Consider the following 25,018-nt stretch of genomic DNA (forward strand, 5'->3'; position numbering starts at 1 on the left):
CCTGTGTGTGTGCGCGTGTGTGCGTGTGTGCGTGTGTGTGCAGTGTGTGCGTTTGTGTGCGTGTGTGCATGTGTGTTTTCTTTAAATTAATTAGTTGTTTTTTTTAATCAGGTATTTATTTTTGGAAGTGATATTACACTTATATTGATTCCAATAGTTTTATAAAGACACTTAATCGAAATAGTAAAATAAATTATATATTTTTGTTGCGCTTTCTCAATTTATAGATAGATGTGTGAAATATGTTAGAATTCATTTGAATACATTTTTTTGTTTTTGTTTTTGTAAACCAGAGAATGATATGAAATTTTCACATGAAAGTGACACACCAACAGGATTGATTTTCTGGTCCTAACTCTGTGAAAGCCATCCTTTCCTGCCGAGAATGTTAAAAAAAATCGCTAAAGTCATTTGACTCACCTAAGATAACACATGTACATCATACTTAGAGATAATATATGGAATAAGAATACATACAAGCAAATAAAAAAAATGTAACGCCGCATGCGCTGATTTTATTTTGAAAGTCGGGATTTTATTTATTTATATTTGTCAGGAAAAGTAAAGTTCCTACTACAGTCTCCGGCAGCTTCAGCAGGTACAGCTATACATTTCTTTTCCGTGTTCTGTTTCTTATGTATGTTATAGTATTTCAGAGTTAAAAAGTTTACAATAAGCTCGATGTTCTATCAACAGCACCCTGTCAAATTAACAACGATTGCGTTTTTTCACTAGTCACTCTTTTTATCCGTCGAGCACAAAACATTGACGCAGAAAAACCGTCAAAACCAATGCTTTTTAGGGAATGATAATTTGGCTCCCTCTAGTGGCCTACTCTATCTATAACATTCGAGGCCTGCTGAATGTTGTCCTTTGGGCTCATTTCAAGTCAGTTCAAACAAAGTGTGCCAAAGTGACCTCAGTAGCTTTTCAATAACGGGCTTCTTTACTGTGAACTTTGGAGTAACCTAAACTGTTACTTATTAACAGCTGTTGCATCTGTCCACTTTGTAAAGTCTTCTCTCCGCATTCTCATACAGATATTCACCGTTTGCACAGAAATGATGGCGGAACCCAGTGGAATCCTGATAAAAGGAGGCAAAGTTGTGAATGAAGATGCCTCTGTGATCAGCGATGTTTATATCGAAAATGGAAAAATAGTGGATGTTGGGCTTAATCTTCAAGTTCCAGGTGGTGTGAGAATCATCGACGCTAGTGAGAAATTGGTGATACCAGGTGGAATTGACCCGCATACACACATGGAGCTGGCGTTCATGGGCACCAGGACTGTAGATGACTTCAATATTGGAACTCGGGTAAAATCATTAGATATTCTAAATTGATAATTCCTTGAGCTGTAGAAAAAGTACAGCATTCCCCAAAAAAACGGAAACATTCTCATGATGTTAAAAGTGTTGACTCACTTATCTGTACAAGAAAATACAGTAGTGCCTCTACTTAAGAATGCTTTTGATAAGAAATATTCAGGTTACGAAACACTTTTATATGAAATATCGGGTCAGTCTCACACAATGATGCCATGACTGATCCTATGACTAAAACTTGCCGTATTTCAACAAAACCAAATACAGTGGGTCAAATAAGTATTTAGTCAACCACCAATTGTGCAAGTTCTCCTACTTGAAAAGATTAGAGAGGCCTGTAATTGTCAACATGGGTGAACCTCAACCATGAGAGACACAATGTGGAAAACCAACCTTGAAAATCCCATTGTTTGATTTTTAAAGAATTTATTTCCAAATTAGAGTGGAAAATAAGTATTTGGTTACCTACAAAGAAGCAAGATTTCTGGTTGTCAAACAGGTCTAACTTCCTCTAACGAGGTTGAACAGGTCTCCACTCGTTACCTGTATTAATAGCATCTGTTTTAACTCATTATCGGCATAAAAGACACCCGTCCACAACCTCAGTCTCTCACACTCCAAACTCTACTATGGCCAAGACCAAAGAGCTGTCGAAGGACACCAGAGACAAAATTGTAGACCTGCACCAGGCTGGGAAGACCAAATCTGCAATAGGTAAAACGCTTGGTGTAAAGAAATCAACTGTGGGAGCAATTATTAGAAAATGGAAGACATACAAGACCACTACCACACGGGGGGGCCTAGTGAAGGACCTACAGAGAGCTGGGACCACAGTAACAAAGGCTACTATCAGTAACACAATGCGCCGCCAGGGACTCAAATCCTGCACTGCCAGACGTGTCCCCCTGCTGAAGCCAGTACACGTCCAGGCCCGTCTGCGGTTCGCTAGGGAGCATTTAGATGATCTACAAGAGGACTGGGAGAATGTGTTATGGTCAGATGAAACCAAAATAGAACTTTTTGGTAGAAACACAGGTTCTCGTGTTTGCAGGAGAGAGAATACTGAATTGCATAAAAAAGTATTGAGATAAACTTTTGGTATTGACCAAATACTTATTTTCCACCATGATTTGCAAATAAATTCTTTAAAAATCAAACAATGTGATTTTCTGTTTTTTTTTCCCACATTCTGTCTTTCATGGTTGAGGTTTACCCATGTTAACAATTACAGGCCTCGCTAATCATTTCAAGTAGGATGACTTGGTGGTTGACTAAATACTTATTTGTCCCACTGTATAACTGTTTAGTTATTACTGTTGGCTTCATAGAAGAAAAAATAAGACTCTCCTTTCAAACGTAAGTCGGGAAATTACGTACAGAACAGTTTTTCATCAGTTAGTTTTCAACACTTTTGTGTCTCTTACCAGGCTGGTTTAGCAGGAGGGACCACAATGATTGTGGACTTTGTCATCCCCCAAAAGGGCAAGTCTCTTGTGGAGGCCTACAACACTTGGCGCAAGGCAGCAGACAGCAAAGTCTGCTCTGACTATTCACTGCATGTGGCTGTCACATGGTGGAGTGACCAGGTGAACAGATTCCCCTTTGCTTACTGACTCACACCTAAATAAGACACTGCAGAGATGAGGACATGGCTGACCATTTGAAGTCATTTTTTTAGTCAGTTATCGTCTATTAGCTTTCCATTCTAGCAAACAAATACAGTCTTCAAATAGAGAGAAAGTAGTTTTTTCAAAGCCTGAGTTTTTTTGAGATGTGTTAAATTAATATACACTTGAGGATCGGGTTGCGTATCCCTGGTTTCAGGGTATATACATAACTCACTGTTATTTTTTCAAAAATAAAATGTTTTTTGTTCATGTTATTGTTGATTTACAAGAAACAATGTTTGAAAGTTTACTGTAAGCCAATTTATTAGAAAAAAAACTTTCTGCATGTTAGCTGAAAATAATTTAGTTTCCAAGGGGATAACCTGCAAAAAAGTTTGGGAACCATGAGTTACTAATCATGTGCAGTATTGCTTTTAATAGAGGGCTGGAGCATGATGCATTGATTGTAGAATATTCACAAACCACAGGGAGGACTTTCAAACTTCTTCTAAACCATAACAATGACGATACTATAACTATTTCTCTCCTTTATAGGTGAAGCAAGAAATGGAGGTTATTGCAAAAGAAAAAGGAGTCAATTCCTTTAAGATGTTCATGGCTTATAAAGGCTTGTACATGCTGCAGGATTCTGAAATGTATGCCGCATTTTCCCAATGTAAGGCCATTGGCGCTATAGCTCAAGTGCATGCAGAGAATGGAGACCTGATTGCTGAGGTCGGTGTGACATTTACATGATAAACACACTTACACGTGTTGAAAGAGGTCACATAAAGTCCTTCTGAGAGGTTTTAGAGAAATTCATTCTTTTAAATTCATTCCGTGACCCTTTTTATGCTGATGGAATTGTAGAAAATACACCACTAGAGGGCATCAGGTCTTTGAATATATTTTTTAAAGCCTTCTTTTGCATGAGCAGAGCTGCCAACCTCCGTCGACCCCATTTCAGGAGTACCCTTGTCCCATTTCCGGAGTGAATGCGATTCACGCAAAATTGATATGAAATAAAAATAAGCATAGGACAATTTAAATCAAACTGTTTTATCATGTTTTTGCATTAATTGAAATATTGTGTTTGTGCAAACTATTGAACAAGTACAGCACAATGAAAATAAGTTTATCTTTTTGTTTGGGTCCTTCTACGTGCGTTTTAGAGTCAGTAATTCCAACATGTGTCGCGCCCTTGCATGTTGTGCAATATGCAAATGTCGGTCCTTTTGGAGACGGCTTCAACATGGCATATTTTGTCGAATATGAACCAATAAACTTCTGCGAGTGTCTGGGTTTCTCATTAGAAATTTCATCCAAATTGCCATCCATTTTGCCCTTAACCCAAGCAGGCATATTGATAAGACTTAACAGCTTTAACAAAATATAATTATAATAATAATTGTGAAAGATTTTGGGGATTTCCGGAGTTTAGGGAGGTTTCCAGAGTTCCATTTGCATTTCCGGAGAAACTTGAAATTCCGGAGTAGTTGGCAGCCCTGCATAAGGTTTGAGTGGGTAAATGTGACTTATAGATTGTATGGCACTCATTGCAGTTGCTCTCCATTCATTACTGTGATCCTCCTTTGTTGTTCTCCACTCTTTCGGGATATAACAGGGGGAAAAGAAGATGCTGTCTTTGGGTATCACAGGGCCTGAAGGACATGAATTATGTAGGCCGGAGGAGGTCGAGGCTGAGGCCACTAAGAGAGCCATCACCATTGCCAGCGCTGTCAATTGCCCCCTCTACGTGGTACATGTCATGAGCAAGTCCGCAGCCAAGGTGGTGGGCGATGCACGTAGAAATGGTGGGTGTCGGATAAGCACATTACTATCTAATTAGGTTAACACAGGGATTTGGAATGCTTTGATGTCTTACAAGGAAAAGCTTTTACCACAGTCACTTCTGTAATAAATGAGGCCCACTTGCGCAGACCTGAAGTGAAAATATCCATTTTATTCTAGGCCATGTGGTCTTTGGGGAGCCCATTGCGGCTGGCCTGGGAACTGATGGGACTCACTATTGGCACAAGGAATGGGCCCATGCAGCCTCATTTGTCATGGGACCTCCCCTTAGGCCTGACCCCAGCACTCCTGGGTACCTCATGGACCTGTTGGCCAAGTGAGTAGCACTAAAAACATGAACAATTATGTGGATGGGATGGTGGTCAAATAGCGAGTGTGTCTGCCACATAATGGAGAGCTTTCCAGTTGGTGTCTTATTTTAGGCTCTTATGAATTTTCTTTTGCTCTGAATGGGAGTGTTCATAGTCGGTTCCAATTCCTGACAAGTCAAATGTGCCGCTCAGCTTTCTCCCACGTACCTAATGAATGGATTTATTTCTCAAATATATTGATGGATGATGCTCTTAAAGTGGGCGGCCCGGTGGCGTGAGTGGTTAGCGCGTCGGCCTCACAGCTCTGGGGTCCTGGGTTCAAATCCAGGTCATATCCATCATGCAGGGTAGTTGAACACTCTAAAATGCGTGAGTATGAGCAGGAATATTTGTCCATCTCCTTGTGCCCTGCGATTGGTTGGCCACAGATTCAAGGTGTCCCCCACCTGGTGCCCAGAGTTGGCTGGGATTGGCTCCAGCACCCTGCGTGGCCCTCGTGTGTATAAGCGGTATGGAATCTGAATGAATGAACTAGTTGGGTAAAATGATCTGTCAACAAATGGCACAATAAGTGCTGCAAAAGTCACAGTTAAAAGTAAACACCATATGTTGGTCCTTCTCAAATTTTTGAGTCCTGTCTGGACCCCATTGTAATCTAACATTTGAAATGTACTAAAGTACACTTCGAAATACTAACAGTCATACACCATACAGTAATGAACATTTACTTTGAATTTAAAATTCTAAATGACAATAATTTTTAATGTAAAAATATTTTCATATGACATTTTTTAATGTAGTGGATGGCGCGGTGGAGCGAGTGGTTAGCGCATTGGCCTCACAGCTTTGGGGCCCTGGGTTCAAATCCAGGTCACGTCCACCTGTGTGGAGTTTGGGTTTCCTCCGGGTACTCCGGTTTCCTCCCACATTCCAAAAACATGCATGGTAGGCTGATTGGACACTCTAAATTGCCCCTAGGTCTCCTTGTGCCCTGCGATCGGCCTCTGGCCCAGAGTCAGCTGGGATAGGCTTCAGCACCCTCAGCGACCCTAATGAGGATAAAGCGGTTCAGGAAATGAGTGAGAGTATGCTCTCAAAGCTCTGTGTTGGCATAACAACCAAACAGCTGAGTACAGTGTGTTGTGGTTCTCGAAGCCGAAACACTTGACAGTGATATGTGCATGTGATGGAAATGACACAATTACTGAAATCTTAGATTAGAATGTAATTTGACCAGGAAAGAACAACATATTTCAATATTATGATTATTATACTGTACACATATTTTATTACTGATATACTATGTACTGTATTTGTGCTTTTTTTGCTAGCGATGACCTCAGTGTGACAGGAACCGACAACTGTACCTTCTCAGTTTGTCAGAAGGCACTTGGAAAAGACGACTTCACTAAGATCCCGAATGGGGTGAATGGCGTGGAAGACAGGATGTCCGTAATCTGGGAAAAAGGAGTGGTATGTCCCCATTAAGGTTGTGTACCGAATACCGGTATCAATTTGGCACTCGTTCCCAATACTGGTAACCAGACCAAATATAAACAACCCTCTGGTGCCTGTATTTTGCTTACTTTTTTAAAAAATATATTTAAATTTTTTAATTTTTGGGGCGGTCTGGTGGTATGAGTGGTCAGCGCGTTGGCCTCACACCTGGTCCTGGGTTCAAATCCAGGTCGTTCCACCTGTGTGGAGCTTGAGTGTGAATGGTTGTTTGTCTCCTTGTGCCCTGCGATTGGCTGGCCACCGATTCAGAGTGTCCCCCGCCTCTGGCCCGGAGACAGCTGGGATAGGCTCCAAGCACCCCCGCGACCCTAATGAGGATAAAGCGGTTCAGAAAATGAGATGAGATTATTTTTTACCTTGCCGACTTATTCTAATAACAAGCTCACATTTCAGTGGCACTATTCACAAGCTACAGTCAGGGAGCACAAAAATGAAAATATTTAAATTGAGTTATTATTCATATTTATAATTTTGAAAGATTTAGTCTAAATTGTATTCAATTTGGCACTGAAAATTAATAGGTAGCGTTTTAGCTTGTGTGATGAACCATTTAAGCACTAGCAGCAACTAATAGCACAAAAAATAAAAGCTTTAGATTGAGTTATTTATTATTTATATTTATAATTTTGAAAAATTTAAAAAGTACCAAGCACCAACTTGTATCCGAAAAATATCCAAACATTACCCAACCCGTCCTTACATATTTGCAATTGTGGACTCTTCCTCTTGGCCTTCAACAATGTGACAGAAGGGGGTACGGATGTCCATATTTTTCATACCTACGGTATAATGAGCATGAAGTTGCACGTAATATTATCTTGGCACTTTTATAATCCGTTTTGTTTGAGTCAAAAGTTTAAGTTTTTTAATGACTTGCTGCAAGCCCTTACAAAATCATTTTTCCATCGAGCCTCTTGAATGAAAGAAAATAAAAACATTTTTTGCGATCGATTGCTTTTAACAAGTCTTACATTAAATGTAATTGCACCTGATCTTTGTGTCTCTGTTTCCAACACAGCTCAAAATATCAATACTGAAAGCTGAGTGTGTCTCTTTTCACTGTTAAAGTCAAAGATTCACTGCTTTCAAATCACACTGCTTCAATTTGGCTCGTCTGTTAATTGCGTTCAGTGCTATCAACTGTGCTGTCTCACTCAAACTGACTTATTTGCACTTTTATAACTTCCTAGCACAGCGGCAAAATGGATGAGAATCGATTCGTGGCTGTCACCAGCAGCAATGCAGCGAAAATCTTCAACTTCTACCCTCAAAAAGGCCGCATCGCCAAGAATTCAGATGCTGATGTGGTTATTTGGGATCCCAAGTCAACAAGGTGAGGACCCCACATTCAAACTGAATGCTGTGAGGTGTGTTTGTTTGTGTGAGTGAGTCTGTTGTGTGAGTATAATCAAAATACTACATTCATTTTTTCATCATCTTCTGGAAACACACATGCTCGTAAGGGTTGCGGGAGGGTTAGGGCGCCGCTACATCGATCAGTGGCAGCCTCGCGTTGCCACATCTCTGTGTTCGCGTCATTACCTCGAATGAACTCCGTTGACCAATGAGAGCTTCACGTTGGCACATCAAAACTTAAATGGTCCCATCACTAACTCTAGCGCTGCTTTAGTCATAATTTGTCATTTCATTGGACTCCCTTAGGCGTGCTGCATATACTCATTGATTAGCAACAGTGTAACAATGGTATTAAAATAATTTACATACGTATTATAAAAGTATTTAAATGACAAAAAATGCATGCATTTATTTTTACTTTTAAATTCTGGGTATGGCTCTCAAGGAATTACATTTAAAAATATGAATTGTTTAAGGCCCTCTCGGTCAAAAAGGTTCCCAACCCCTGCACAGGGCCTATTCAAAATACAAAGAATACTATTTTAAAACCTTCGAACCACATCAATATTCTAAACTGCACGTAGACTAAGAAAACCTAGCATATGTTTTACATTGGCTCAGGCAGTCAGTGCTGCACGTTTTATTTTGCCTCCACCACATGCTGGCATGCAGCTGAGTTGATTTTAATTATATAACCAAGTATGTTACTTTTCTGCAAGTACGACAGAAAGGCTCACTCTATTTACCCATTCATCACAACAGCCTAAAACATTTATATTAGACTTTTTTTTATGTACCAATGTGCTAAACACACTCCTTCCTGCTGAGATGTCATTCGTGGGTCAGGTTAAGAATCTTAAGATTGATGAGTCATTCACATTACGTCTTATCCCCTTATCTTATTTCTAAAAATCACACTTAGTAAGCTTAAAAAATCTGAGTTAGCATTTTTTTTTTTTTTTGTATGGAAATATATCACACCCATATGGTGCAGAACTCCTTGATAAGATTTAAAAGAAAACCACAAAAAAATTAAAATCCGAAACGTGCTATTTGTCATCAAAATTTAACTGATGAAACGTCATGACTTTAAATGCAGGAGCAAATTGGAATTAAATCAGATTAAATCCTTCTCTCTTCCCCTGAACAAATGTAAATCTCAGCACAAGTGTTTTTTGTGTGGAGGAAGTCTCGATAAAACAGACACACACAAATGCTTATGTAATCTAAAAAGAGACCATGCTGTTCTGCTTGCGAGAGAATCTGGACTGAGCCCCTAAGGAACCTCCCTATGTACTGATGTGAATTGGAGAAGAACTCATTCTGAAGCAATGTACTGTAATGTACAGTAAATGTAAAGTATACAGTATTTTCATGCCCGCACAACTACCACAGATTGATTTGCATTTTGATCACCATTTGCAAAATCTATATCAATAGATTAGCTTTTTTTCCTGATCAAGTGTGTCTTGTGTTTAATTGCGGCTCCTATCAAGTCATCCATAAAACTGCATAATTATTTGCTCTCAATGCATGTGTCACTTCATAACATCCGGTGCCAGTGGCTACAAAACATTGCATAACACAGACAAAGCTCAGTCAATTACCTTATGATGCCTAAGTAGGAATATTGGATGATGTTGACGATGCAACTTGTCTCAGTTTTAGCAATTATGTTGTGTTTTTTAATGGACAGGGGATAAGTGTAATGAGACACACAAAGCATGACTAAATAGATTTAGAATGGAGTGAATCAGTTATTCTTTCTGCCATATTTGTCCTAAAATATGTAATTCTTTATTGCTGTCCATTGAGATTTATTGCGGTTATCTTTAACATTAATCAACAATTTTAGGACTTCACTTGAGGTGATATGAAATTAGTATGCACTTGACATACCGGAGGTTTGAACCTTCAAATTTTCCTATGAAATAATAGGTTGTGCAGCACGGCGGATGAGTGGTTAGGGCGTCAGTCTCACAGTTCTGGAGTCCTGGGTTCAAATCCAGTTCGGTCCTCTGTGTGGAGTTAGCATGTTCTCCTTGGGCCTGCGTGGGTTTTCTCTGGGTACCGTATTTACTCGCATATAAGCCGCTTTTGTCGGACAAAAAAATGATGACTGAATCGAAAGTACGGCTTATATGAGCATAAAAACACGACTTGCAAAAAAACTGCAATTTGACGGCTATGTGACACGATGACGTCACTTTAAAATGGCACCCCTGCGTGCGCCGTAACGTCACAACGCAAGCGAATGCCGATACGGTCATTTATTTCAAAATAGAGAAAAGATAAACAGATAAAACGATAAACAAAATTGATTTTGATATCTATGAATGAAGTTCATGAAAAAAAATGTATCTTGCATAAAATGCAAAACGTTCCCGTCACTGCTCGCTTGGGGCGCAGCCATCTTCGCGAGGTCAGGGTACGGCCATCTTAGGGAGGTCGAGGCGCAGCCATCTTAGTGAGGTCGGGCCACTGCCGTCTACATTTTTGTCGCCAGACGCGAGTAGCCTTGATTTTGAAATACAGACGCTCCCCTACTTACGAACGAGTTAGGTTCCGAGCGATTGTTCATCAGTTGAATTTGTTTGTAAGTTGATTCAGTGCTATATTTTGTATTATAATTTATGTTTAAGGCCTATATAAGTATATTGAAGGTTTATACAAGTGCATTTGTATGTTTATGGCTTGTATAAGTAACACGCATTGCTTTGTACTAAAAAAACATTTAATAAAATGGAGAGAATATGTACAGTACTGTATAGAGAGAGAGAGAGATAGATAGAGAGAGAGAGAGAGAGAGAGAGAGAGAGAGAGAGAGATTTATGTATTAGAAACTGGCCGAAAGAAGCGATCTAACGACGATTGCACAGTTTTCTTCTTTTTTTCATCATAAATGATGCGGTAGCACTGTATGGCATCATTAAATTGATTTGCAAACTTTGTGCAACGTTCAATATTTGGGTCCTGCTGCTCGATCTTTCTGTTTATAAATGGTACTGACGGTCGAACGATTCAAGTTGTATGCCCGTGCAACGCTCACCACTCTCACGCGCATCAAGCTTCGTTATTATTGCCACTCGTTTCAAATGAAATGGCTTGCCTCTTCCTTGCACCTCCCTCACTAGAAGCCTTTCACTTTTCACCAACCATATCGAATAATGGCTGCATGAGATATTTCATGATAAAAATTAAAAAGGTTCTTTGCGCACTGGAGATACGTCACGCACTTACGCAACTTACGCACTGCAACGAACTGGGCAGAGGAAGGTGGATGCTGGGTGAGCTGAGCGCTCACAGCGCCAGGCGTCGGTATTAGCGGCGGAAAGAAGCACTATCGGAAAAAGGCGCGCAATACAAAATCGAAATTACGAACATTTTTCGACATAAATGCAATTTGCAGACATGTTCGTATGTACCGTTGTTCGTAAGTCGTATGTTCGTAAGAAGGGGAGCGTCTGTAAAACAAAATTCCAGCTTGATTTTTTTTCGTTTTATTTCTTGTTCAAAAGTGACAACTATTGGAGTAATATCAACCATCGAAAGAATTGAGATATTTTGACATTAGAAGCAATATGGCTGCCATAACATCTTAAACTTCTGGTCTGCAAAGACAGTGCATAATGTGCTTCTCAGAAATACCACGTGACTTCGATGATTTTTCTTAAGATTTTCCCTTTATAGTAACACATGTGTATTCCCTATTAAAACCATGAATATGGAGGTGCAAATAGGGAATCACGGGGCGGCTTATACACGCGGGCTCTTATATGCAAGTAAATACGGTACTCCAGTTTCCTCCCACATTCCAAAAACATGCATGGTAGGCGGGTTGGACACTCTAAATTGTCCCTAGGTATGAGTATGAGTGTGAATGGTTGTTCGTCTCCTCGTGCCCTGCTATCGGCTGTCCACCAATTCATGGTGTCATCAATGTTAGGCAATGAATTAATTTTGCTCCACTTCTTTGTAAGTTTTCCAGTTTCTTGCTTCCTGTTCCTTTTGAGCTCCTGTCAGATCCTATTTGTCTTGTAGTATTTTGCGGTTACTTAACTTATTATCATTTTGAGCGCGAGAGGGCGAATGAATGACACACCAAAGTCGTAGTGCAGTGATAAATCACAGAACTCACACATTTTTGGTTTACATTGCCGATCTAAAAGAAAAGAATGTGATTCTGCATGTACAGTAATAATGAGCTAGAAGGCGCCTGTCAGGCAGAAGACCCCATATGTTTGGTACCATTGGTCGGGTGTAAGGAAGTCAATTGCAAACTGTCTGGTGATGCAGCAAGTTCAATTACTTTACTGTATTTCAAGTTTTTGTTGTCACGGGATGTCACTTAATACTTCAGTATTGCACATTTATTTCTGTTGTGAGCAGACCTGTTCATGCACCTTGTGTCTTGACAGAAAAATTTCAGCCAAGACACACCATCAGGCTGTGGATTACAACATCTTTGAGGGCATGGAGTGTCATGGAGTACCAGTGATCACTATTTCCAGGGGGAAAGTGGTATATGAGAATGGGCAGTTGAACACAACACCTGGCTCTGGCAGATTCATCCACAGGGAACCCTTTTCTGAATATGTCTACAAACGAATCAAACAGAGAGACCAGGTCAGTAAATGTAATATAGCTCTGTCATATAAGTGATACATCACAAATTATGAATGCCATATTGTATAAACAAAATAGCTAGTTAAAAACAAGAAGGTAAAGAAAGTGTCGTAGTGCTGTCACTTGATATTGGCATTTGGACAATTAGACTAACTGACTACACTTTGACATTAGCGTTAAACAAACATCTCCTCTCATCTCATTTTCTGAACCGCTTTATCCCCACTAGGGTCACGGGGGCTGCTAGAGCCTATCCCAGCTGACTTCGGGCCAGAGACAGGGGACACCCTCAATTGGTGGCAAGGCAATCACAGGGCACAAGGAGACAAACAACCATTCATGCTCACTTCAGAGTTCTAAAATCAAATGTTCAATGTGAGGATTTCGCATGTCCCTCCTATGCCTTTCATATCCAAAAAAACCATGGATAGTAGGCTGATTGAATACTCTAAATTGTCCATAGCTATGAGTGTGTTTGTCTCCATGTGCCTTTTAATTGGCTGGCAACTGATTCAGTTTGTTCTCCGCCCATGGCCTATAGTTAGCTGGGATAGGCTCTAGCACCCTTGTAACTCTCGTGAGGAGAACCGGCTCGCAAAATTAATGATTAGTAAATAAACATTCAAGCACACTGAACTAATCATTCCATACCTAAAATGTGCCTTATAATTTTACGCCTAAATAAAGACTAATGTAACATAAGTCTTGTGTGATGCAAATGGGCTGAAATAATAATAATATTCTTATAGAGGGGGAGGCCAGAGATTTATTAATCCAATGTCATCAACCACTGATGATAATCATACACGAATGAACTAACTCATTAAACCTCTGTCTTTATGTAACAAGCAGGACCTTCATAATGCATTTAGGACTTAGTATCTAATGAGGAAGCATGGGACTTTCTACTTTTAGTTGGAGGATGGGAAAAAGCTAATTATGATTTAAAACCCAATGTTTTCTACTGTCAGTATGTTCATGCATAGCAAGCAAATAACAAGGTATAATAGTGAATAGCCTAAGCCCTGTACTGTAAATAAAGGGTTGGGATGTGACCTCAGTGCCACCTGTCCTTTGAGTTGATTTAGATTTCACATAACCTTTTTTCTGCTTTTGCTTTTGCCTGCAGGTGGGCCAGCCTACAGCTGTGGTCAGAAAACCATATGGCGGAAAAGTTATTTCTTTGAACCACTAAATAAAAGCCAGTTTGATTCTCGAGCTGTGTGTTTGCATCTTTATGCCAACACCACCATCAATGCCCGAACAAGTCAGCATTTTCTCTATGACAGTTGTAACAACGGTTGAACAATTTTATACATTGCAATATATCATCATCATGTAATTTGTTGGCATTTGGATTCATCTAGGTCCATTCAACTCAGATGAAATGTTGACTTTTACTGACTTGTATAAAATAAAATTATCAGGAGCTTTACTGTATTTTTCGGAGTATAAGTTGCACTGAAGTATGACTCGCTTTTCTTGGAGCATTTTTTTATTTGACCAGAAAGAAAGAACAAACATATGTTAAAGCAACAATAGTAAAATAGAGAACAATAGGCTAAATAAGCATCAGTTAACGTAACAGTTCATAGCCCAACAAAACAACAACATGTTGGTGATGTGGTTAGAGAGAAAAGAAAACATATAAGTCGCAATTGACTATTAGTCCCAGGCCTAGCCAAACGTTTAAAAAAAGTGTGACTTATAGTCTGGAAAATACGGTATATACAGTGGTACATCTACATACAAGCAGCTCTACCTACGAGATGCTCGAGATATGAGGAAAATTTTGAGCAAATAATTCGCTCTAGATACGAGAAAAAATTCGAGATGCGAGAAAGCCAGGTGGCCATGACATGAGAGGCTGTTTATCATTGTAGCGCAGTCTTTTTTGCCGCATCTCTTTCGTGTATAACAGATATCTACGAGCACTGGGCGGAGCTTGCACTTTCCCGTGTCACGGAACTTGCTCGTTGTCATGGATGATATCGTGTCACTTGGAAATTCCTTGGGGCTGGAGGTTAACGAGGCAGATGTGAATGATCTAATCGCTGAGCACCACGAAGAACTGATGACACAGGATTTAATCGAGCTCCAGGAGAGTGAAGATTTGGAGGTTTTGCCTTTACTCAGTAGCGAGGAGTAGGTGGACGAGGGGGGCCGCCTGGCTACAAAGGATATCAAAGACATGCTAGCGAAGTGGCAAGAGTTTTCTGATTTTGTAGAAAAGACGCACCCTGACAAGCTGGCAAGTGGTCACGCGTTATCGTATTGTGAGGACATTTGTGCGCGTCATTTTCGAAATATTTTGAAGGAAAGGCAAAAACAAACAACACTTGATGAGTTCGTTTTAAGAACTCCCGCTGAACGTCCGGGTGGAGTCAACACGGAGAACAAAAAATTAAAACAAAATTAGAATTCAGTTTTAATTTAAATTTGTTTGCGAGTGCGTTGCCGTGTCCCCCCAAAGCCCCCCCCCCGCCTGCTTCTATGTCCGTCTGTGTAACCTCCGCAAAATCCGTCTAATTTTAGTTCTATTAAACACATTTTATTACTATTAAACCACTAGTTATGTGTTACTTTGTTAATAGATGGCGGATTAGAAGAAATAAAACATTTTTTCCAATCTAATATCCTGTTTTTGGATTCATTTGTTTTCAGTTGATTTCAATGGGAAACGTTCATTCGAGTTACGAGAAGATCGACTTACGTGCTCAGTCCCGGAACGAATTAAGCTCGTATGTAGAGGTACCACTTTATTGTGGAAAAACAAAATTGAATGTGGTTCACATGGAACAGCATTTTATGATAATTTATACTCTACAGTTATTGATTTATCTACTAATGCCTGGCTGTGTAGTATGTACCACAGTTGTTGCATTTGATTGGAGAGCGATTTATGGAAACGGCAATACGTAGACTGACATCAGTGAGGTTTTTTTTTTACCCACAATGAATCTGCATCTGCATATTCAGGGGAATGGAACATTTCCATATCCACTCCATCTATGCCCATAAATGGAGCACAATTCTTCCCTGCGTCTGTAAAAAAGGTCTGCGGCTGTCGGTGAGCATCATGTGGTAGCTTGCTGGCGGCTGGCGTGCTGACGTTTCTTTCTGCTACAGGGCCCGTTGGGACATAATTTGAGTTTATCAGGTTGCCTCATGGGTCAGTGGAAGTGTGTGACTCACACACGGCCCGCGCCTATTTCAGCTGCCTGCACCACTTCCTCTTACTATTGGGAATACCATAGTTATGTTTTTATTTTAATATATACTCAATACAGTAAAGTTTTTTTTCTAGATTTCACTAATGTACCACCGACTCTGAGTGACTGTATGTAGTGTGAGCAAAGGTACTTAGTTGCTTTTTATATATATTTTATTTTTGGGACTATAAGTTGCACCAGCCAAAGAATATAGTACAATTAAGAGGGGAATATATATATACAGTGGTACCTCGACATACGATCTTAATCCGTTCCGGGACTGAGATCGTATGACGAGATTCTCGTAACTCGAGCGGACGTTTCCCATTGAAATGAATGGGAAACACATTAATTTGTTCCAACGCTCTGAAAATACACCAAAAACAGGATATTGGATTGGAAAAAATGTTTTATTTCTTCTAATTCGGCATCTATTAACAAAGTAACACATAACTAGTGGTTTAATAGTAATAAAATGTGTTTAGTCTAACTAAAATTGGGCAGATTTCGCCGACAGGAGACAGAGACGTTTGGGGGCGTCGGGGGGGTCGTTTTTTTTCCACGACAACGCACTCGTAAACGAAACAAACAAATTTAAATTAACTTGGATTAATATATACAGACACTCAAACATATGTTTAATGTAACTTTACACAAAACTGAATTCTAATTTTGTTGTAATCTTTTGTTACCTTCGTTTTCCGGGTTGGCGGTTTGCCACGCCTCCACCCTCACGTTCACTATCGAGCTAGCTGTTTGCTGTTGTACTACGTATTCCCTTCAAAATATTCCGAAAATGATTCACACAAATGTCCTCACAATAGGATAACCCACGACCAGTTGGCAACGAGAAATAGTCTTGTAGTACATTTTAGCGATCGCTCCGCTGCTCATAAAGACCCTCGTTGAAATGGCTCTGGTTGCAACCGCTTTGAACGGCGCCTATGACAGAGAGTTGCGACCAGAAATATTACAAAGAGGGAATTGCGAGCCAGTGCCGCTGATGTTCTTAGGAGCAGCGAACGAGAAGTAATATAATACTCCTCGTATTAAATAATAAAAATAACAGGAAATGCAACAGCTCAGCTTACCCACGTATTGATTGTGGGTAATGAAGTTTCATTCTGAGAAAGAGTGCCATTGCCTATCGGCGTTGTGTGCACGAGTATACTTCATTACCCAGAAAGCCCTCTTTTTGCCAGTGCATGCGCGTTGTGCATTTCCTGGTCGATGCGTAGGAGGAAAAACTCGTCTGAATTAATCGTTCAGTGCTCGTAGATATTGTTATACACGAAAGATATGCAAAAAAGCTTGCTCGCATCACGAAATTTTGATCGCATGACGGGCGAATTATTCGATCGAATGCATGTTCTCCCGGGGATTGCGTGGGTTTTCTCTGGGTACTGCGGTTTCCTCTCACATCCCCAAAACATGCAAGGTAGGCTGGTTGAGCAAAAATTGATTCAGGGCTTCCCTTACTTGGTGCCTGAAGTCAGCTGGGATGGGCTCCAGAACCCCCCGGAAGCTTAGTGAAGAAAAAGCGGTCCAGAAAATGAATATGTATAATATACCGTAAAACCTCTATTTGAATGGCAACTTGTTGGAAGAATAGAAAAATAGAACGGCACCCTCTAATTGAAAGGCACCTCGAATTGAACGGCACCTCAAATTGAACGTCACTACGGGGGAATGTTTGAAAAATAGAGCGGCATGCCGGTGAAGTTGAGGTTTTTCGCAACCTGAGAAGTTGGTCAGATGGCAAGCGCCTTCTTGCATGGGATTCACATTAAAATGTCACATTAGCAATGCCACCAAGAAGCAACTGAAGAAGCCCCATATTGATGTGGCCGTGTTTCCAGGAGGCTGCACCAAATTTATACAGGCCCCGGAGGTCTACTAAAATGCCCCATTCAAGGCCAAAGTCCAACAGTTCTTTGAGAACTGCATGCATGTTGCACGGCGAGAAGAGTACATACACCAAATTCGGCAACATGCGAGCACCAACAATGGAACTTAATTTGAAATGGATTGTCGATGCTTGGGATCATCTGCCGAAGGATCTGATCATCAAGTCGTTCAAGGGATGCGGACTCACCAACGCTCTCAACAGCTCGAAGGATTGCCAGATCCATTGTTTCAGGTCAGACGGCCCGATTCAGACTGATTTGCAACTCCTCCAGCAAGCGCGAGCCAATGCTAGCGACTATGAACGTGAACTCAATCGGAAAATCGACGCTGATGCGGAAGGTGATGTCAATGACGAAGACAGCTACAACAGCGATGTGTCACTTGATTTCCACCAGTGAATTTGTAATTACTTACCAGTAATCGCCTTGTATTTGTGCCTTTTGTTAAATGAATATGTATATGTTACATGGTTTCTCTTTTCATCCATAAAATGTACCGTATTTCTCAAAATTCTGACCAGCTAGACGAAAAATATAGTGGCACCCTCTAATTGAACGTCAGTACGGGAGAAAGTTTGAAAAATAGAACGGCATGCCGTTGAAATAGAGGTTTTACGGTATATGTAATCTATGTCATACTGGAGAATGTGTTGCATTTTTGGGAGAGCAATTTTTTTATTTGATCATAAACCAAGAGCAAATATAGTACTAATAATACAACAACTACAAGTACTAACAATAATAAGGCTAAATAGGCATCTGTTAACAAAACAGTTAGATAGCTATAGCTTAATAAAACAACAAAATAGGCTGTCAGTTGTCAGAGAGAGAGAGGAAAAAAACTGAGTTGCACTTGAGTATTAGTCACAGGCACAGCCAGACTATGAAAAAGGTTGACTTATAGTCCGGAAAATACGGTACATAAAACAAAATGAACATTATCCGCTACGGCAGACCTGGGCAATCCGGTCTTCGAGGGCCACTGTGGGTGCAGGTTTTTGTTCCAACCAATCCAGCACAGACAGTTTAGCAAATTAGATTTCTCCAGAAACAAGAAGCACCTGAATGCAATCCACTGATTGCACTTCCAAGACACCAGATTGGTGGAAAGGCTTCCTCTTACGGGTTGGAATGAAAACCTTCACCCACTGGTGTGCGCTACAGAATGGAAAGTTCTTGTTGTACAAAACACCTGTATGATGTCAATGCATACTGACAAGACTGAGCAAGCGGGAGGAGGGTGGTCCTGTTCACTGCACATGCAAGGGACATCTGTCTTGGATTATGTAAGTGCTCAGTTCCAGCCTGCGCACAAATGCATCAGATACGCTACACAAGAGAAGGCGTACTTATTTCGTCTTGTCAAAGCTTGTTTTCTGTGCTGTTGATAGATTTCTGGTAAAGTCACAGCAAGAAACTGCTTGTTATTGAATGAAAATGGTATATTGTGTCTTTAATTTATCTTTCAAGGAAATACAAATGACATTTTGATCATCAATTTGTGTTTTGTCAGTTATTAGCGATGTTTCTTCCAAAAACAATTCAGACAATTGTACAATTTACACAATTCTAGTCAGAAAAGATAATGCAATAATTTGTAAAAAATAAATAAATAAAAATGTCTAGTAAATGTTTTTTTAAAGAAACTACAAATGCAGAGTCAACAGAATTTATCCTATTACACTTAAATATAACAGTCACAAAAAGAGTGTACAGTGTTCACATGGCAGTCAATTTTAAAGCTTAAATTTCCTGCTCTCTGTAATTTGATAACATTCAAACAATATACAGTGAGTGAAAAAACAACAACAGCACAACATCAATTGTGAACAAGAAAACTGTGATCACACAATGTTGTCCTCATCTGGGAAAAGCAATGGACACCAGAAGTGTAGCTGTAATAGAAGACAAAAAAAGATTCAACATGCAACCTCAGCATTGTTTTTCCAAGTTATGCATGAATGTGACCCATACCTTAGTGATCAGTAAAGTAGAAGTGTTGCTGTTTTCTTTGTCCCTCCTCTTTTTTAACCTCTTCCTCAGAATTTTAGCATGCAGGTATTTGATCCTCTCCTCTGCAGCTTTGCAGTAGAACTTTTCACAAACCATGAGCCTCATCTGGACCATCTTGGCTGCAAGTGGAGCCATAATGAGCAAGGTCAGCAAGATGGTAGTCAGTGGGACGAGGGTGTTGTTGAGGAGAAGTTTAGGTTTGGGCAAGCATTGACTCTCAAACAGCGTCATAGAATAAGAAAAGTCCTTCTGGTGGTTCTCCTCACTCAACTGTACACCAATTAAAGTTGCAACACCCTGGAAAAAAAATATATGTGGAATCTTCATTGCGTAAGATTAGTAGTACTCTTTATGATTTAAACATTTATTTTTAGTGTGTAACTTATTATAGACATTTTAACAAATTCATTTTGATAAAACACATTTTAGTTGTATTACTAGAAAAAAAGAATAAATCCTAATCCTTTGTTTTTTGGGGGGACCACCTAAAAAGCTTTTTCAGATTTCACAGACGTGACTATGGCTGAATCTTAAATATGTGTTTGTGTTTTTAAAAAAAATCCTACCGAGCCAAAATTATTTTTTTCATTTGTCTTCTATACCGCGCATCCTCGAAAAAGTTGCGGGTGTTGCTGGAGCATGACCCAGCTGACTTCAGTCAACAGCAGGAATCAATCCCACGCCTAACAACACCAAAGTCAGGTGAGTGAACTTCTACACCATGAGGAGGCTTAGCCAAAATTAAACTGAACTTAAATTAAAGTTGCTATTAATTTATTTTTAGAACAGCATCACCTTTCTATGTAAAAAAACAACAACAAAACTGTTTTTCACTGACGAAGCTTCCATGTTGTTTGAAACAGACTGCAATTAATTCGTTAATTTAAAAGAATGAACCATAGTACCATCCCGAATAGCGTTTTTTTAGACGTCATGGAATCTTTCGGGTTCCTTTACATGGTGTTCAAATCCATCACTATGAGACAAATCTCTGGGGTAGTGGAACTCCCAAACAGTCTATATTTTAGCCATATGAATTATAATTGGGAGGTGGGAAAAAATTAAACAGTACTATTTTCATTTCATTCATTTTCTGAACGGTTGCTGGAGCCTATACCAGCTAAAAACGGGCACCAGACCACTGATTCAGGGAATCCGTGGCCAACTAATCGCAGAGCCAAGGAGACAAAGGACAACCATTCACACTCACACTCATCCCGAAGGGCAATTTATAGAGTAAATATTACTTAAGAAGTATAAATATGCTTAATATTAATTCATTGGCACCAGGAGTTTCCACATAGAGGTACTTTCAAAACCCACTCATATTGAGAACAGGACAAAATGGTAAAAAGGCTAGAAATGTTTGTAGTCATCATCAATCCTTTTTAAAATGGTTCTTGCAAAGCATTTCTTCACTAAGTAACAATAGTTTGTTCAAAGGACTTACTTTGAGGCTCAATAGCAGAGGAACTTGGAATGGTTCCAACTCTGATAGCTTGGTTGTTATAATCACAACAATATAGTAGAACAAAGCATCCACTGTTATAAATATGACCCAAGCAACCAAGTGGGAGATTATCGGGATGCCAAACTTCACGAGAGCTTTTCCTTCACGGGCGGTGGGACGGAAGGAAGGAAGACAAGGGTATAGCTTCTCCTCCTCTGATGTGAGAGGAAGCACATGTTGCTTTCCTTCTGCTTTCTGCTTCTTGTCAAAATGAGTGAATTTGCTGCTGATAAAATTATTTTTGTACATCTTATCACTGCAGTAATTACGTATGTGCAAGGCTATAAAGATCATGAGCACCAGTAAACTCAAGGTAGGATAAACATGTTCCTTCACAGAGGAGACCATGTTGATAAAGGTCACAGCATATTTGACACTTTGATTAAGCTTTAATTCTGCTTGGTTGAGTCTCTCTTGAAAATGTTTCAAGTCCACTTTGGGTGAAATCTTCAGCTGGGAGTCCAGGTTGACCACCTTGAGATCTGTCACCCCTTGCAATAGATTAGCCAGCCATTTCAACATGTCCACGTACTTTCTGAAGGGAGCAACGACGGACGCCTGCTTGGCCCTCAGGTTACAAATCACGCTCCTGACCAAGTCAGTGATGTTCTCCAAAGTGTTGCGGATATTCCCAAGGACAACGACACTTGTCCCAGCGGTTAGCAGCAGACTGCGGCTCTTCTTGGTAAAAAGAGATATGACCAATAGCGTGAGCATGCATCGTAATCTATGTGACAGGAAGAGGGCAAATGTCAACACCACCCCATGGAGGGCAGCAATCCCCGTGGACACGGCTGCGTCACAAGTCAAAGTGTAGAGCAGGTACAGGAGCAGTAAGGCGCTGAATATCAGGCTTGGGAAAACACATGTGAAAAGGAGAACAGTGGTTCTTCTGAAGCCCTCTCTATTACAACTGGTAAAAACATCCACAGCCAAAATCCTCATGTCAATCAGGCCCCTGATTACCGTCATGTCTTCAGTCCCAGTTTATTTAGATGTTCCGCATATAAGGTTGTTTTTGTAGTACAAAGCTGACGTGTGGACGTGGGCATCTATTAATGTGCGTGTCAGTGGCACTTGCCTTAAATAATGCTGGAACAGGATGTGGTTGCTAACCTCAGTCATTTGTCATAATACTGAATAGTCATCTGCATTTCTTTTCCTCAACAAGGAAGAAGGAACAAATATGAAGTTAACATAGTTTTTGACATGTCCTTTGTTCAATCTTAGAGGCAATATTCAAGGCAGGATGCATTAAAATGACAATCAATAATAATTTTGTAAAAATTAACTTACAATAAAAGTCAAATGTAATCTTGTGTTATTAAAGCTTCACCTAGATAAGTTGCTGTAAAAAAATAGAATTTGTAGTATTACCTTGATACAATTATAACTGTATCAAAGTAATACTACAAATTCTATTTTTCGACTTCAATCAAAAAATTGATTCTATAAAAATGGAATTTGTAGTATTACCTTGATACAATTGTTACTGCATATGTGTATATTTGTGTATATACAGTGGTACCTCGTCATACGACCGCTCATCATACAAAATGCTCGTCTTACGGGGGAAATTTCGATCGAATAATTCGCCCGTGATACGGTCAAAATTTCGTTATGCGACCAAGCCAGGTGGCCATGGCATTTTTTTTGCATATCTTTCGTGAACGTATAACAATATTTACGAGCACCGGATGAGCTATTCAGACCAGGAAACGCACAACGCCCATGCGCGGGGAAAAGAGGGCTTTCTGGGTAATGAAGTATACTCGTGCTCGCAACAGCATCCCCGGTAGCAACTCTATCATAGGCGCCGTTCGAGGGGATGCGAACACAGATGCTACAAGCTAAAAGGAGCCGCTAGCCAGCGCCCCCGAAGCTCCCATGAGCAGCGGTGCGATCGCTGATAAGACTGCTGCTCGTTGGCAAGTGGTCGTGCGTTCTCCGATTGTGAGGACATTTGTGTGCATCATTTTCGGAATATTTTGAAGGGAATAGTACGACAGCAAACAGCCCATCGATAGCGAACGTGAGGGTGGAGTGTTTGTTCTGTTTACGAGTGCGTTGTGTGGAAGAAAAAAAAAAACCGAAGCCTCTCTCCCCTCGGCGAAATCCGCCCAATTTTAGTTAGATTAAACACTTTATTTCTATTAAACCACTCGTTATTGATTACTTTGTCAATATATGGCGAATTATAAGAAATAAAACATTTTTTTCAATCCAATATCCTGTTTTTGGTGTTTTTTTCAGAGAGTTGGAACGAATTAATTTGTTTCCCATTCATTTCAATGGGAAACTTTACCTCGAGTTACGAGAATCTTGTCATACGAGCTCAGTCCCGGAACGGATTAAGCTCGTATGTCGAGGTACCACTGTATATACATATGCATTAATAATTGTATCAAGGTAATACTACAAATTCTATTTTTATGACAGCTATTTTTTATATATAGAGCTATAGATATTTAGAGCGATAGACAGTGAGCGAGCTAGAGCGAGAGACCCACATATACATATATATATATACATATATATATATATATATATACATATATATATACATATATATATATACATATATATCTATATGCATGTATATATATATATATATATATATATATATATATATATATAAATATATATATATATATATATATATATATATATGTAAATATATATATATCAGTGGCGGGCGGTGCATTTTCTGGTAGCGCCTTCAACGTATCAATCCAACCCTCAAAAACTATTTTATGGCTATAAAACCTCTACTGCAGCTACAGCTGTGACACATAAAAAATAATCAATAAATTAATGCACAAAAATGGGGCAAAATCCACTTCCTAGCAGCATTTCATGATTAAATACAAATACTGGAGCTTTTCAGACATTAAAACCAGGCCATGGGCTGATTTTCCCGGGAAAAGACAGCGATGAATGTCAATGGCGTACGGGCAAACATTGCCCGAAAATGGGGTAAAATCCAGCCAAAAACAGCATTCATTGATTAAATACAAATACTGGAGCTTTTTAGACATCTGAACCGGGCCCGGAGTATCATTTCCCCGGTAAAAAGACAGCGATGAACGTCGATGCGTCCATACGTGAAATGACAAAAAATGCACTAAAATTAGGTAAAATCCACTTCCTAGCATCATTTATTGATTGAATACAAATACTGGAGCTTTTGAGACATTACAACCAGGCCAGGGGGGTGATTTTTCCCGGGAAAAGACAGCGATGGACGTCAATGGTGAAACGCCAAAAATTAAACTGAAGTAAAATCCACTTCCTAGCAGCGTTTTGTGATTAAATACAAACACTGGAGCTTTTCAGATATCAGAACTTGGCCCACAATTGAAATATTATTTAGGAATATAGCCATATTTGCAATTTTACTCACCAAAAATCCTTTTTACGCAATATCCATCCTCCTTTCTTTCTTCCTTCTTTCCTATCGCCATCGAAGCTAATGATGAAAGTCGAGCCTGTCCTGTCATATTTCTGGCATAGTCCGTTTTGAAAATGGCGCGCTGAAAGTGCCCCACACACCATTTTCCCGGCTGTAACAGGCTTGCTAGCTTCGGAGTTGACCGCCCTTTCTTAATGATGTCCATTTTTTCCTGAAAAATAGCTTTGTGACCAAACAGAATCTATTTGTTTTTGCTTCTGTCGGCCATAGTGGGTGGAGTTTGCGATCTCGGCTGCCTCGGTACTGTTTTGGCCAGCCTACTAGCCAATCATAGTTTGTGAAAGCAATGACATGTCCCAGCCAGCAAAATGCTAACGCCTATGAAAAATCATTGTGGGGTTGCCAACTC

General features: G+C 39.9%; 2 protein-coding genes across 2 annotated transcripts; one reads left to right on the forward strand and one right to left on the reverse strand.

Annotated features, from left to right (window-relative positions):
- Window positions 1-486: 486 nt before the first annotated feature.
- Window positions 487-13,773, forward strand: dpys (dihydropyrimidinase). The gene is made up of 10 exons (XM_077599273.1): window positions 487-598; window positions 1,041-1,316; window positions 2,753-2,911; window positions 3,488-3,667; window positions 4,557-4,746; window positions 4,904-5,060; window positions 6,387-6,528; window positions 7,764-7,906; window positions 12,348-12,555; window positions 13,685-13,773. The coding sequence occupies exons 2-10, from the start codon at window positions 1,062-1,064 to the stop codon at window positions 13,748-13,750; spliced, it is 1,500 nt and encodes a 499-aa protein (XP_077455399.1). The 5' UTR covers window positions 487-598; window positions 1,041-1,061; the 3' UTR covers window positions 13,751-13,773.
- A 5,572-nt stretch (window positions 13,774-19,345) lies between these two features.
- Window positions 19,346-22,169, reverse strand: dcstamp (dendrocyte expressed seven transmembrane protein). Its single transcript, XM_077598015.1, has 3 exons — window positions 21,138-22,169; window positions 19,649-19,984; window positions 19,346-19,569 (listed from the first exon to the last, which is right to left on the reverse strand). Exons 1-3 carry the CDS (start codon window positions 22,167-22,169, stop codon window positions 19,519-19,521), a joined length of 1,419 nt encoding a protein of 472 aa, XP_077454141.1. The 3' UTR covers window positions 19,346-19,518.
- Between the last annotated feature and the right edge of the window lie 2,849 nt (window positions 22,170-25,018).

Source organism: Stigmatopora argus, chromosome 4, assembly GCF_051989625.1.
Source record: "Stigmatopora argus isolate UIUO_Sarg chromosome 4, RoL_Sarg_1.0, whole genome shotgun sequence".
NCBI classification, from domain to species: Eukaryota; Metazoa; Chordata; class Actinopteri; order Syngnathiformes; family Syngnathidae; genus Stigmatopora; species Stigmatopora argus.